This window comes from Humulus lupulus, chromosome 9, assembly GCF_963169125.1.
Source record: "Humulus lupulus chromosome 9, drHumLupu1.1, whole genome shotgun sequence".
Classification (NCBI taxonomy): domain Eukaryota; kingdom Viridiplantae; phylum Streptophyta; class Magnoliopsida; order Rosales; family Cannabaceae; genus Humulus; species Humulus lupulus.
This window is the reverse complement of record NC_084801.1, coordinates 52,703,020-52,719,168: the sequence shown is the minus strand read 5'-3', so window position 1 is coordinate 52,719,168 and position 16,149 is coordinate 52,703,020. Positions and strand designations below refer to the sequence as shown.

Here is a 16,149-nt window from a genome sequence, read left to right as displayed (position 1 = left end):
ATAAAGGACTACGAGGGAATGGAACAGTGACCACCGTGTCTAGGGCAGAATTAGATCAAGCTCAATTAGTTGTGTTGCAAAATAATCCCGAGATTCAATCATATATAATGTAAGTAGAAAATATATTTCAATCATATATATTAGAGTAGTGTTTTTCTTTTTGTTGTTTAAACTTTTTGTTATTTCTTTTATATTTCAGTGATCACATAGAGTTATTACGGTCGATGATTCCAAACAAGATTAAAAATAAACAAAAATGGGTTATAGATGAGCATAATAAAACGTTTTGCCAGTGGCTGAAGAATACAATTTTGACGAAGTTGGGAGAAAAAAATCATGGACTGTCGACTGAGTTGAAGCGCATATCTCTTGGAGCAAGCATTGATGTAATAAAGCATCAAGCTTACATTGTTGAAGGGAAACGATTTCATACTAAGTCAAGAGATGATGCGCGTCTGGTTCAAAATAGTGGAGTAAGTGTAGTCGCAGAAGCTATGCATTTTGCCAGTGCAAAAGATAAAAACCCAATTTCAGGCACAATGACATACTACGGGGTTGTTGAAGAAATATGGGAGCTAGATTATTCATTATTTCGTATTCCTCTTCTTAAATGTTCTTGGGTGGACAACAATACTGGAGTTAAAACTGACGAACTTGGATTCACTCTGGTTGATTTAAGCAAGAAGGGAAGCAAGAACGATCCTTTTATCATGGCTTCCCAAGCGAAACAAGTGTTTTACATTCTTGATCCAGTTAATGATAAATGGTCCATTGTTTTATCAGTTCCCGAGCGGAAGTTCTCAGAAAAAGAAGAGTACGATGAAAATTATGATTTATATCATGACTGTTTCATTGTTGGACAACCGATACATGAACAAGTTGAGAATATTCAGGAACATGATAATGAAAGTGATAGCGATGATCGTGATTATCTTAGAACCGACATCGAAGAAGGAATATGGGTCGATTGTGAATCGACCAGAAATAAAATAAGAAAAAGAAGAAAACATGTTTAGTAAGTTATATAATTCATTAATACTTGTGATTATTTATTTGTATAATGCATTAACACTTGTGATTATTTATTTGTATAATGCATTAACACTTGTAATTTGTGTGATGCAGATGGCGGATAAAAGAGATGACAAAGAGAAACAACAAGGTCGTGGTAAAACAAGAATGAGTTACATGACCCAACAAAAAGCCAAAGGAATCAAGAAAAATCTTCAATGGAACGATTTGGGACAACCAATAGGTGATGTGTATACAAACATGATATCATATCTTGGATCTAGAGTACGAGCCACGATTTCTATCAACTCAGGTGATTGGAGGAAGGTCCCACAAGATTTGAAAGATGGTCTATGGGAGGATATCATTGTAAGAAATTATCATTATGATATTTATTTATTTATTTATGTGTGATATCTAAATTTAATAATTACTTTTCTTAATTATATTCTCAGGGTGGTCACAACATTCCTCAAACCTTCAAACGTGAGATTTTGAAAAAAGCTAGTCAAATAATGAGAGATTTTAAAAGTGAACTCACTACCGAGTACATCAAACCTTTGGCTGAAATGGGTATGATGGAAGAACTCAAATTTCCCCCAAAGAGGTATAGCGATATAATTGACGAGAGAGAATGGTTACAATTTGTAACTAGTCGTCTAAGTCCAGAGTTTCAAATAGTGCATCAAGAACAAAAAAACCGTGCATTACTAATGAAGTCAAGGCATCGAACCTCTCGTAGAGGAATGGCTAATATAAGAGAAGATTTGGTAAGTATATTTGATATTATAGTTTAAATAATGGTTGATATTATCGCAACATATAACTATAATTATCTTGTACAATGCAGAAAAAAGAACGAAATATTCAAAATCCAGAGAGGTATCAAGTTTGGCTTAGATCGCGTGAAAAAAATAAAGTTCTTGTGACAGAGCTAGACCGACAAATTGCCGAAAAGATAGTAAGTTTTCTAAGGTTTCAGAATCAATATATTGTTTTTATTTATATAAACTAATTTAACCAAATAATATCTTGAGTAGGAGGACGTCAAAGAAAAAGTGATTCGTGGCGAAATTACAGCTCAGGGTCGAGATGACATCTTGACTCAAGCATTAGGGACACCAGAACACCCAGGTCGTGTTCGAGCTGGCGGGTATAATAATTTATAATAGTTGTTTTCTTTTAAGAATTATTTAGATTGGTTTATTAATGGACTTTATTGATTTTTTTTGTAGGTTCACTGCGACCGTTTCCAAAATGTTTGGAAAAAAACATAAAACAATGACTGCAAGAGAGGAGATTGCTCGACTAAAAGCTGAGATTGAAGAGCTAAAAAGACATAAATTTAGCACAGAAGAGGAATTAGCTCAAAATGAAAAATATAATGAGGAAAACGATGAGTGTGGATACAACGATGAAGGGCAATTTGATGAGGGACAATATTATGAGAATACAAGTGATGAAGTCTATCGACCTGCCCCCAACGCAGATGATCATTTTCATCAAACCGAAGACTATCCTTTTGATGAAGATGATGGATCATCAATTTATGAGTCTCCGCCACCACCGACCTATGAAGTTTATTTGTGTTCTGATAATATTGACAATGTGGTGGCTAAAGGTGTACTCATTGTACCAAACATGGGTAGCCAAATTACCGTCCATGGAAATGTACTTGATGATTCAGTTGCGAGGGTTTGGCTTATAGATGTCTTACAAGAAGAAGCTGAGATCCCTATTCCCTTTGGTAACGTACGATATGTTGGGGACGCACGAGACACATTCTTGCCTTGGCCTAAAAATTTAATTGTGGCTTGTCAGGTATAAAATTATTTGCTTAGATATTTAAATTTTATTTTTAAATGGGTACACTATACTGATATGTTTAATGCTATTATGTAGGGTCCATCTTCATCTAATCACAAATCCCTATCTCGAAGCCCACATTTATCATCAGTTGGATCTCACGTAGTCATCCCCGCTGAAATAACTCAACCAGAACCTTCAAATTGGTTAACAGATAACCAATGGGACAAAATTGATATGAGTCTAAAATTCATAGTGAAGGAGTATTATTCCAATAAAGGAATAGATGGGGTTGTACAAGTTCCCGTTGACCCGGAGTTTATAGGAGAACGCGAGGCTATCTTCATCACTTCGGAAGACGTTTATCAAGCAGCCTCCATGGATAATATTGGATCCTCAGCTATGCTGTTTGGTATGAGGTATGTATCAATCCGTTATGTCATTACAAACTATTAGAGGAGTTTGAATATATTAGATATTCATCCGTAGTGAAGTAAGTTCTGAGATGAAATTGTGTGCTGCGGAGATAACAGAAGGTTGAGAACATGTGTGTCTTAGTGAAGTAGGTTCTGCGAATTTTGTGTGCTGCGGTGGCTTATGGTTGAGAACATGCATGTTGTTTGTTGTATGCTTTGTCTGAATTGAATTTATAGGTTCTAATAATTTTGGATATGCTATAGAAACAGAGGAAACTCTGCCCAATTTTTTTTTGACGATATTAATTTATTAATTGAAAATGTAATATGAATGATTGATTCTCTACAGATGCATTTGGGAAAGCATGCACCCAAATTCACGACAATTATATAAATTTTTTGACACCGAACATCTTTCTATTGGCAATGATGAAAGTAAAAACTATACGGTGGATCTTATAGCCAAATGGATGATGACTATGGATAGACGAGGCCAAATATATTTCATTCCCTGGATTGTTGAGTAATAACGAACTACTTAAACATTATCACTACTATGGTTGAATTTTAATTTTATAATAATCATATTTTATTATTATTTTAGTCGACATTGGATGTTGGTGCTCGTGATGATGCGGGGGATGACCATAATTTTGGACCCTTTAAAAAATCATAAATCTCCACCAATAATTACGGAGGTTATGGAAAAGTAAGTTCTTCATTTGTAATGTATGCATTATTAATTTTTAAAAGTTGAGAGCATAATATGTATTTAATTAATTTTAATTTTTGTAGAGCATACGCACAATGTTTGGAAAATGAATACATCGGCACATTTACAAAACTGGTGAGAGGTTCTTGTCCAAAACAACCTGAAAGTCATGAATGTGGTTATTATGTACTAAGATACATTTATGATCTTGTAAATGCACCGAATCCAGCAGAAGTTATCAAGAAGAAAGTATGTTATATTTTAAACTCTTTTTTGCTTAAGAAAAACTAGATATTGTATTTAATTATCTAATCTATACTAACTTTTCAATTTTGCAGTGGTTTGACAAAAAGCAATTCAATGTCAAAGAGGATCTACTACCACTACAAAGTGATTGGTTAGCTAGATTAATGCCATTTGTTTATGAAAACTAAATTTTTGTATGTATGTAAGATTAAAGTGCTAACTTATATTGGTTAGAATGATTAAAGTCTTTAATTCATTACTAGCCATTTATTTTGTATTAGATATGAAATGTATATATAATAATTTAACAAATTAGTTATACTATTGAAAATAATTATTTATTAAAATTGAAAATTAATTTTTTTTTATTAAAAATGCTCGGTTATCAACCGAAATTAAATTTTTTTTTTTTATTGAGAAAGCCCTTTTCTCTGCGGTTGTAGTAAGCCAACCGCGGAGAAAAGAGAGCTTTCTCTGCGGTTCTAGTAAGAAAACCGCAGAGAAAGCTCTCTTTTCTCCGCGGTTTGCTTACTAGAACCGCAGAGAAAGCTCTCTTTTCTCCGCGGTTGGCTTACTACAACCGCAGAGAAAAGTGTACACTTTTCTCCGCGGTTTGCGTATCACTTTTCTCTGCGGTCGAATACACTGCGCTTTTCAATACTCTCGAAAACCGCAGTGTATTGAGTAAAAAAACCGCAGAGAAAGGCCTTTTTTGTAGTAGTGCCACTTTGTTATTTTCTCTTCTTCTATCTATATCTATCTCATGTGTTGAGAATTTCCCACACTAGTCTAGGTGGTTCTAAGGATACATTGGAAGATTGTGAAGAAAATAGAAGATCGGTTCAGTTTCTTGATAATACTCTGCGACAGAAATGATACAAGAGTTAGAGAAACTGAAGGAAGGACTCTTAATTCCGCTGCGTATACTGTAAGTATTATATTATTTGTTTCTCTTTGAATTCAATTTTAGAAACATGTTTTAGGCTATCTCGTATTAATTTGTTTAATATTAGATATACATGAAAATAAATAAAGATCATGTATAAGCTTTTTCTAACAACTGGCTTCAGAGACTTTGGTATTCTTTATTTTCATGCATGAACATGTTTAAAATTGGATTATGATATGTTTGAATAATTGGATGGTTATTCATGTTTTTATGAACATATTGATTTTATGTGAATTTTAGCAATTTTTAGGTTATTTTTGTTGTGTTTTCTATTCTATTAATTTTTATATATGATTTATTTTGTGTAAAACATGTCAAAGACTAATTAGAAAATGCTTTTGGTTTGAAAAATTGCTCAAAAAAAATTTTGGAAAAAATTTGGTCTGGCTGCCGATGCGCGTGCGCACGCCGGCGCGCACCCGTGCGCCCGTCCGCGCGCCCCCGCGTCACCCGCACCACCCGCGTGCCACCCGCGCGCACGCACACACACCAGCCACCAGCGTGAACAGTACCCGGGAACAGTACCACGGGTAATATTCATTTTTTTTTTCAAAAATATTTATTTTTAAAATTAAAATTTGTAGAAATAAATTATTTATAATCAAAACCAAAAAATATATTTTTTGTTTTATCATTTAATTTTTTTTAAAAAATAAGATATTTTTGTTAGTTGAGATTTAAATAATTAGATATTTTCTACAAACATTCAAATTCAAATTTAAAAATAGACTAACAACTTAATTTTAAATCTTTTAATATATTAAAATATTATAATTATGATATCAGATATTTAAGATATTTTCATTTAAATTCTTGATATTTTTATTAAATCTTTATTTGAAAATATAAATATATTTTTATTCTATAGTTTTTAATATTTAAATTATTTGAAATTTGAATATTGTTAGTTAGATATTTATGGATATTTGAATTTGTTTAACTATTTGAGATATTTTAGGGTTGTTATAACTATTTGTATTTTATTATATTTAAATGGTTAAAATATTAGATAATAGTTGTAACAACACAAGATATTTTGGAAAATAGTTAAGATATTGATTTTAAAATTTAAAATTGGTTAAATTTTGAAAAATATCATTTTTTTTCAGCCAATTAACAAAATATATTTTTTTAATAAATGAGATTTAAATTAACTTTGGTTAATTGTTGATAAATCCTATTTAAATTAAATTAATATTTTTTTTTTCAAATTAACCTAAAGCCAAGTTGATTGTTGATAAATGAAATTTAAATTAACTATTGTTAATTGTTGATAAATTTCATTTAAATTGACTTATTTTTTGTAAAAATTTAATTAATTTGAATTTTTTTGATAAATTCTAAATAATTAATTGTGGTATTTTTTCAAATGAAATAAATTGTGTTATTTTTGCATAAATTCATAATTGCTCATATAGTAACATGATTAGGCCCATCCAATTATAACATGTCTGTTTGCACTATATGTGGTCTTTTTGCAATTCGGCTTAGATGCATATAGTGGCCCATATGTTTGTTAGATATATGGTATTTTGCCAAATAAAATATTCATAAAATGATAGGTTTTATTTGGGCCCATTAGAAAATGTAAAGTTTAAATCCCTCTCTTGTGGGTGATTCCACTTGTGAAGGCCCATTTGCTTTGCATGACTATAGTGGGCCTAATCAATTAATAACAATTAATAAAATGAAGGTTTAAATTCCTGTCTTTTGGACTTTGTATGGAAGATAGGGGGCCTTTGTAGTGGGAACGACATACTGGACCCAGCCCTCCTCCATACAAGCCCAATTGTTAAGGCCCATTTACCTGAGTTGGACTTAATTGTATAGGTTCATTATATTAGTCAAACCTAAATATTGATTGGCAAAAAATTAATTCTAAATTAATTGAATTTGTTTCAATATGACACTTTAGAATTAATAAGAAATTATAGGACTTTGGTTTTAAAAATTTTAATCTGTTTAATTTTTTTTTGAAAACCATAGTCATTAATTTTCTAAAAATAAATAATAAAAATACTAATTTTAATTTTATAATGAGCTTATTTTAAGAATTTTATTCGATCTCCACCGTTGGTTTAACATAGTCAATAGCTTAATGGGGCCTCGAGGCGCTTTGATTCGTCCCCCTACGGAAGGTGTTCATTAGTTATTTTGACAAGGTTAGATCTCGAAAGATAGATAATTATAGGTCAAATTCTACTAGACTCACCCCTACGGTGACTACTAGGACTAAATCTATGATTATCGAAACTGTGGGTCTAGCTCATAAAATAAGAGATTTTGTTTTCTTATTTTGATCGAATAGTAGGTTGTTAATAATGGTTTCCATTATTAAATGAGTTTACAACTCTATTTAACTAGTGGTATTTTTGACTCTCGCCAACCGGGACAAGGATATTATAGATTAGTTAAAAACCTAAAGAAATAGAGATATGATTGTTTTGGTATTTTTTTCTCATATCTTACATGTTTTGGTATATGTTGTGCTATTTCTTGAAATTTGTGTGAATAGAAGTTTTATTGAGCAAATGTGATTGATTTCTATTTTATTGATAATTTGTAGTTTTAAGCTATGTAGTGTCTGTATCTATTCCCATCCTTTCTCAACTTTCGATGTAGAAACTCACTAGAAAAAACTTCCTTAATTGGAAGCAGAACATCAACATTGTGTTGATAGGTGACAACTCTGAATTCGTCATGATTGAGGAATCCCCAGAACGAGCACCGTGTCCGTACATTAGTGATGGCACCGTCAATGCTCGTGATGGTACCATAAATGCTTGGATAGCACCGTCTCTGCACGTTCGTGATGGCACCGTAAATTCTCGGATGGCACCGTGTCTGCACGTTCGTGCTCAACTCAACTATGGTCTGACGCAGCTCATTAATGAGCTTCAGATTATTGAACCTGTCATGGGTGGACCTAGTAAAGGAGGTGAAAATAAGACTACTGATGTTGCTGCTCATCTAGCTAAGGTTGAAGCTAATCAAGCTTCGTCTTCGAAAGCTGGAAACAAGAGGAAATGTGGACAAATAAACAACCCCAAGCTTGCAAAGGCTGCAAAGACGAGTGCACAACCAAGTGCACAGATGCCTAAGGGGAAGAACAAGAAAAACAAGAAAGGTAAAGATAAGTGCTTTCACTGCAAAGAGAAAGGGTATTGGAAACGAGATTGCCCTAAGTTTCTAGCAGCGAAAAGCAAAGGTAATGATTATAGTTCATTTATCTTGGAAACATGTGTTTTAGAGAATGATAAATCTGTTTGGATTAATGATTCTGGAACTACTAACCATGTTTGTAACTCTTTAAAGCTTCTTGAATAATGGGAGGAAGTGAACGAAGGTGGCTTAAAGCTTAGAGTTGGGAACGGAGCGTTCTTTAAGGTCTAAGCTAGAGGAATAGCTCGTCTGAAGTTCGGAAATAAATACTTAATTTTAAAAGTCGTATTTTTTATTCCGGATTTTAGTAGAAATTTAATTTCAGTTTCCATGTTGCAATTAGAACGATTTGTTATGACTTTCAAAAGTTTTAATATATCTATTTCTTTCAATGGATCACAATTGTGTATTGCATGTTTGGAAAACAGGCTTTATATTTTGCGACCTAACGAACCCCTCACTCTTAATAATGATTTATTCAAAGTAGCTAAACCTAGGACAAATAAACGTCAAAAGACCGATAACAATAATATGACGTATTTATGGCACTTGAGACTAGGTCACATTGGCTATGACAGGATTCAAAGACTTACAAAGGACGGACCTTTGAGGGAACTCACCTTAGGTGAATTACCTGTCTGTGAATCTTGTCTAGAAGGCAAACTGACCAAGCGTCCATTCTTTGCAAAGAGTGATAAGGCCAAAGAACCACTCGGTCTTGTGCATTCAGATGTTTGTGGACCTTTGAATATACAAGCCAAGGGTTCTTTTGAGTATTTCATTACTTTCATTGACGATTACTCTAGATACTCATGTCTTTACCTAATGCATAGGAAATCAGAAACATTTTCAAAGTTTCAGGAATTCCTAGTAATGGCTCAGAACCAATTAGGTAAAAGGTTAAAGATCTTGCGATCTGATAGGGGTGGAGAATATTTGGATATCCAGTTCCAAGATCATTTAACTGAACTTGGGATTTTATCACAACTTACTGCCCCAGGTACTCCGCAACAAAATGGTGTAGCGGAATGCCGAAACAGAACTTTATTGGAAATGGTTAGATGCATGCTTAGTTACTCAACTCTACCAACTTCGTTCTGGGGACATGCAATTGAAACCGCAAATGACATTCTCAATGTTGTGCCATCAAAATCAATCCCCAAAACACCTTTAGAATGCTGGAATGGTCGTGAACCTAGTTTACGCCATTATAGAATCTAGGGGTGTCCCGCTCACGTCCTGAGGAAAAAGGAGGGAAAGCTAGAACTGCGAACTGAATTTTGCATGTTTGTTGGCTATCCTAAAGGTACTCGGGGTGGACTTTTCTATAGTCATTCAGAAAAGAAAGTGTTTACTTCTACAAATACTACTTTTCTGGAAAATAACTATGTCCAAAACTTTAAACCTCGCAGCAAAGTAGTTTTAGAGGAGATGGTTAAAGAATTGACTCCAAAAAATGTTCCATCGTCATCAACGCGAGTTGATGATGAAATTCCCACTCTTCATGTACAACCGACGCAAGTCGATTTAAATGAAGAAAGTACCACTGTTCCTGAGCAAACAGTCACGGAGCCTCGTTGTAGTGGGAGGGTTTCTAGAAACCCAGTTCGCTATGGTTTGGATGGTGAAACCAATATAGTTGTTGGTGACACTAGTGATGATGATCCATTGTCTTTCAAACAGGAAATGGCTAGCCCTGAAAAGGAACTATGGCTCGAAGCCATGAAACAGGAAATGGAGTCCATGTACTCAAATTCCGTCTGGGATCTTGTGGAAGCACCTAGTGACTTTAGGGCCATTGGGTGCAAGTGGATCTACAAGAAGAAACGAGGTGTTGATAGAAATATCGAGACTTATAAAGCTCAATTAGTGGCAAAGGGTTATACCCAAAGAGAAGGCGTGGACTATGAGGAAACTTTTAGTCCGGTAGCCATGCTCAAATCCATTTGCATCCTCCTATCCATAGCAACCTCTCTCGACTATGAGATTTGGAAAATGGAAGTCAAGACAACTTTTCTTAATGGAAAGCTTGATGAAGTCATTTATATGGATCAACCAGAAGGATTTAAAGTATCTGAATAAGAAGGAAAAGTTTGCAAGTTTAATAGGTCCATCTATGGACTTAAGCAAGCTTCTCGTTCCTGGAATCTTAGGTTTGATGAAATAATCAAAACCTATGGCTTTGAACAAAATATTGATGAGCCCTATGTTTACCAACTGAAGGCAAATCAAATAGTTGTATTCCTGGTTCTTTATGTAGATGATATCTTACTCATTGGAAACAATGTTAAGAAATGATCAAATGTGAAGAATTGGCTGAGCACTCAATTCTAGATGAAGGATTTGGGTGAAGCAAGTTATGTTCTAGGTATCCAGATCATCAGGGATAGAAAGAACAAACTTTTAGCTCTATCTCAAGCAGCTTACATTGATAAAGTGCTTGAACGTTTCTCAATGACAAATTCCAAGAAAGGGCGTCTACCGTCCCGCCATGGAATTCATCTTTCAAAGAAGCAGTCTCCCCAGACTCCTAAAGAGGAAGATGCAATGAGAAAAGTTCCTTACGCATCTGCAGTTGGAAGTCTGATGTATGCCATGTTGTGTACTAGACCAGATATCTGCTATGCAGTGGGAGTAGTGAGCAGGTATCAGTCAAACCCAGGACCGGAACATTGGATAACAGTTAAGCATATCCTGAAGTATTTGAGACGGACTAGGGATTATATGTTTGTAACGACCCAAAATCGCTATTAAGGCTTAAGGGCCTTGGGTAGTGTGCCTGGAGGGCATAATGGAATTTATGTTTGATTTTAATGAGTTAAATGCATGGTTATGATTTAAAGCATGTTATATGATTATTTGACTATTTGAGATGCATGGCTATGTGTATTAGTATGCATGTAGGCCCTGATTGTGTTAGAAGGGCATAATTGTAATTTTGGCCATTTTGGGCATAACTGTATTGATATGTGATGACTGTTGAGACCACATTGGTATGTGGATGTACCTGTGACTTGTGACTCGAGACGATCCCAGAGAGCGGATTAGCGGAAAGTCAAGGAGGAAATTTATACCCGGCTTGGGTTAAGCCTGGGGGTATAAGCACGGATTTAGAGAATATATTGAGGTTAATTTTGATATCGAGGAATATTATTTGGTGACTTTTCAGGTATTGGGGAGCAAGCGGGAAAATATTAGAGACACTTGAGGATTAGCGGGAATTGGGTAAAATGACTAAAATGGCCCTACTTGGACAAAAAGGGTTTAGAATTAATAGGGAGGGCATTTTGGTCAATTGGCTTTTAGAGATTGATTTATGAGGCTTTATTTAGTGAGTGGGATTGTTAGAGAGTGTGAGAAATCTGAAGGAAAAGAAAGAAAGAAAAAGGAAGAAAAGAAAAGAGAGAAAACAGAGGGTTTTTCTAAAGGATCGGTTTGTGCATTCTTGCACCATTTCTCTCCATTTTTCTTGGAGCAAAACTCAGTGGAGAGCTAGGATAGGTTGAGCATCAAGGATCTTAAGGTTATACTTGAAGATTTGGCAAGGATTAGCAAGAACACATCAACTTTCGAGGTAAGTTTTTAGAGTTTTTAGTTTTAAGGGTTTGGCTGGTTTGAGCTGTGTTTGAGCTGAGATGATGGGAATTTTAGGGAATTTCTGGGCAAGCTTTGAGTATGAGCAAGCTATGAAGGTCTAGGAAATGAATCAAGGTCGAAATTCCATCAACGGTATGAATTCTAAGCCTTTAACTTTGTTGTTTGACTGAATTTCTGAGTTAGGGTTGATCATGGTAAATTTTGAGATTTGGGTTGAATGTGCTTGGGTTTTGAGGATTTGGGAAGCTTGGGATGAGTGGAGAGTGTTTATAAGCTTGATTTTGAGTTTGGTAAAGATTTGGGGAAGTTTGGGTTGAGATTGGCTCAAAGAAATCGCAGAAATGGAATTTGGGTTTTGCCTGCCTGCAACTAGCGCTACAGCGCTAGTCTTTGGGCGCTGTAGCGCTAGGCCTTGTTTCTGGGATGGTGCTGATTCTGCTTGTAGCGCTACCCTGCGCCTAGAATGGGGTTTTTGGGCTATTTGTGAGGGATTTTGACCTAGGGTTCGGGGTTTGATTCCACCACCTTGTTTTGTGGATCTAGGACTTCCCGGGGGGCTCGGGATTGGTCCCGAGGCTAGGTTTTCGGACTTGGGGTTTGGTGTTGACTTTGACCTATGGTTGTGTTTAGGTGTGCGCTAGGGCTCGAGTGGGATCGTGCTCAAGGAGTCAAGTGTTGAAAGCTATCGAATTGAAAGGTAAGAAAACTATAACACCCGTGGGATAGGGCATGGGCCCATAGTGTGATTGCGGGGCACAGCCCTATATTGCATTACATGTTAGGGTGTAGACTTGATTGAATTAATATATGTTCAAATGTTATTTGAGTTAGACTATCTGTGATTATAGTTGAATGATACGGCGAGGAGCCGAGAACGACAATGGAGCCGAGAACGGCAGTTGGGCCAGAAGTACCACATAGCACGTGGAGTGCTTGTAGTCAGGGTGGGACCCCATGGATACATGTGATATCCTTACGGTGAGGACCGAGACCCCAGGCTTTGGTAAGGCTTCTGGGGCGGCATGGCCAGGTTGCTTAAGTCAAATGGCTGACCTATTTATCTGTGGACTATCTGATATGATTAACTGTATAAATTGCATATGTTATGTACGGCTTGAGTTTTCTTGCTGGGCTTCGGCTCACGGATGCTCTGTGTTGCAGGTGAGGGCATAGATTGAGACAACCAGCCATAAGTACGGAGAGCGTGAAGTGACGCGTACATGTTCGGCCTGCCCGACTGCTTTGGTTGGGGGTTTATTCGAGAAATGGCTGTAATAATCTATGATTTTTATAACTAATCAACTGTAAACTTATTTTAAGATGTAAATAGTTTTCAAACCCTATTTTGGGATCCCAAATGATTAATACTAGAAGTTTTTAATGAAACAACGCATTTTCAAAGATTACAGCCTTAACTTTTGATTAGTCACACTTTCGTTTTAAAAACCTCGGTTAGCGAGTTCATTGCACACTGTTTTGTCTTAAAACTCACTTGGTAACGACTTTAAGGAAGTAGGGCGTTACAATGTTAGTCTACAAGGGTGGTGTTCTGAACCCTGTAGGCTACACTGATTCAGATTTTCAGACTGATGTCGATGACAGAAAGTCTACTTTTGGAATATTGTTTACTCTTAGGGGTGGAGCTGTGATTTGGAGAAGCGTAAAGCAGTCTGCAATCTCAGATTCCACCATGGAGGCTGAGTACATAACCGCATCAGAAGCAGCTAAGGAAATAGTCTAGCTAAAGAAGTTCTTTTCAGATTTTGGTGTTATTCCAGAAATGGATAAACCGCTTATGTTGTTTTGTGACAATACAGGAGCGATGGCCAACTCAAAAGAACCTCTAAGTCACAAGAGGAGTAAGCATATAGAAAGGAAGTATCGCATTATTCAAGAATATGTGGCCAGGGGAGATGTGAAGGTTATGAAGAATGCAACTGAAGACAATCTTGCGGATTCGTTTATAAAGACACTACCAGAAGCTACATTTGATAAGCATATCAAGGAAATGTGATTAGTAGAATTAAGGCATTAGTTTCAATTAGTGCAAGTGGGAGTTTGTTGGGGTTTTATGCCCTAATTAAAACCCAAATTCTTTGTAATCTCATTTTATTATCAATAAAAGAATAGAAATCATTTTTTTACTTGGTCAATCACTTTGCTCACATGTTTTATTTTCATGATTATTTGTTTAATATAAACTTCTATTAAATCCCAAGCATATAGCTAATCTTATTTATAGTGACGTAATCACAGTTGAATATAAATATGATTATATGTTCAAAATAAGTTAGTCCTAAGATTAGTCAGTGCACCGGATTTACACTGACTTGCCAATCTACGATATGATCTACTTACACATTATAGTGTTATGTTCTTTCCGGAACATTAGCAAAGTAGATAAGATCTGATGTATTTGTTACATCGGACAGGACCGATATTGACAGTTGATAAGATAAGTAAACATACCGTTATTATCTATTCTAGTCATATCATATAGTTGACCATAGGTCAATTCATTCTCAATTCTGAGTGGTTAGTATTCTAACTGATTGTATTATTTGAGTTCTTTGACTTATTCGTTACCAGCTTACCCTACGGACTAGCCCATACTTACATCTTGGGAACTCGGTAGTATAATTGAGTGGGAGTGTTAATCATAGATATGAACATCTATAGCTTCTAATGAAGAAGTGAAACGATGGTTTCCTTTTAGTTTGGTTCAAGGTGTTAAATGATAGAGATCTCATTTCAGTAATTAAATTAGTTTACTGAAATATCATTTACAAGGAACTAAGTGTTTTAAGGATAAAATACAATGAGCGGTAAAACGGTATTTTAGTACCATCTCATTGTAGACCGTCTATAGAGGATTGAGTGACAATTATGGTTGTAACAATGGATAATTAATAGCGTATCTATATTTGTTATAGAGCGTTCTATGAATTCAAGAGTGCAATTCCAAGTCTATAGTGGAGTCACGAGGAATTAATAAGTTAGTAAATTTATTTGTTAGATTTATGATAACTTACTAGAGCTTGATTTCATAGGCCCATGGTCCCCATTGTACCTTGGATAAAATCATCTAGATAGTCTCAATTAATTGATTTAATCATCAATTAGAATTATCAAAGTTAACCAGGTCAATTTTGGATAGTTTCACAGAGTTGTGTAATTTTGAGAAGAAAAGAGAAATTATGGCAGATTTATTAATTAAGATAAATTGGTATCTAAATTAATAAATAAATTTAAATCAAGGTTCAAATTATAAATAATTAATTTGATAAAGGATTTAAATAATTATTTAATTAATTAAATCAATAGAAAATAATACAAGCCTTGATTTTAAGTCCAATGGGGTTATAATCAAATGGGAAATTTCACGGGCCTATAGCCCATGATAATTTCGACCTAGGGCTTCAAAATGGCTGTTATTTTATTGAATTTTTAATAAAATTAAATGGCCTAATTGCGTCTATAAAAGGAGTGCTTAGAGAGAAGATTTCAGAGACGACAGATAAGTCACAAGTCAGATTTTCTGATAGTTTTATATTCTCTCTAAACACAAGTCCTTTTCTAAGCCACTTTGTTATTTTCTCTTCTTCTCTCTATATCTATCTCATGTGTTGAGAATTGCCCACACTAGTCTAGGTGGTTCTAAGGATACATTGGAAGATCGTGAAGAAAATAGAAGATCGGTTCAGTTTCTTGATAATACTCTGCGACAGAAAGGATACAAGAGTTAGAGAAACTGAAGGAAGGACTCTTAATTCCGCTGCGTATACTGTAAGTATTATATTATTTGTTTCTCTTTGAATTCAATTTAGAAACATGTTTTAGGCTATCTCGTATTAATTTGTTTAATATTAGATATACATGAAAATAAATGAAGATCCTGTTTAAGCTTTTTCTAACATTTATCTAAGTAGTCCTTGAAGACCCTATTCATCAAGTCCATAAACACGGCTGGTGCGTTGGTAAGACCAAAAGACATAACTAAGAACTCGTAATGCCCATAACGAGTTCTAAAAGTTGTCTTAGGAATATCTTCTCCCCGCACCTTGAGCTGATGGTACCCGGACGGTAAATCAATATTTGAAAATACGGTCGCACCTCGGAATTGATCAAACTAGTCATCAATCCGGGGTAGTGGGTACTTATTCTTAATCGTCACCTTATTCAGCTAGCGGTAATCTATGCACGTCCGCATGCTTCCATCCTTTTTCTTCACCAATAGAACCGGTGCTCCC

General features: G+C 35.2%; 1 protein-coding gene and 1 long non-coding RNA gene across 2 annotated transcripts; both read left to right on the top strand.

The window, feature by feature from the left end:
* Nucleotides 1-1,557: 1,557 nt before the first annotated feature.
* Nucleotides 1,558-3,760, top strand: LOC133799715 (uncharacterized). Its single transcript, XM_062237718.1, has 6 exons — nt 1,558-1,781; nt 1,862-1,972; nt 2,052-2,164; nt 2,247-2,832; nt 2,914-3,236; nt 3,583-3,760. The coding sequence occupies exons 1-6, from the start codon at nt 1,581-1,583 to the stop codon at nt 3,758-3,760; spliced, it is 1,512 nt and encodes a 503-aa protein (XP_062093702.1). The 5' UTR covers nt 1,558-1,580.
* Nucleotides 3,761-4,080: 320 nt separating this feature from the next.
* LOC133802147 (uncharacterized) lies at nt 4,081-4,447 on the top strand. Its single transcript, XR_009877166.1, has 2 exons — nt 4,081-4,194; nt 4,284-4,447. It is a non-coding gene; the product is annotated as an uncharacterized LOC133802147 (long non-coding RNA).
* Nucleotides 4,448-16,149: the final 11,702 nt, after the last annotated feature.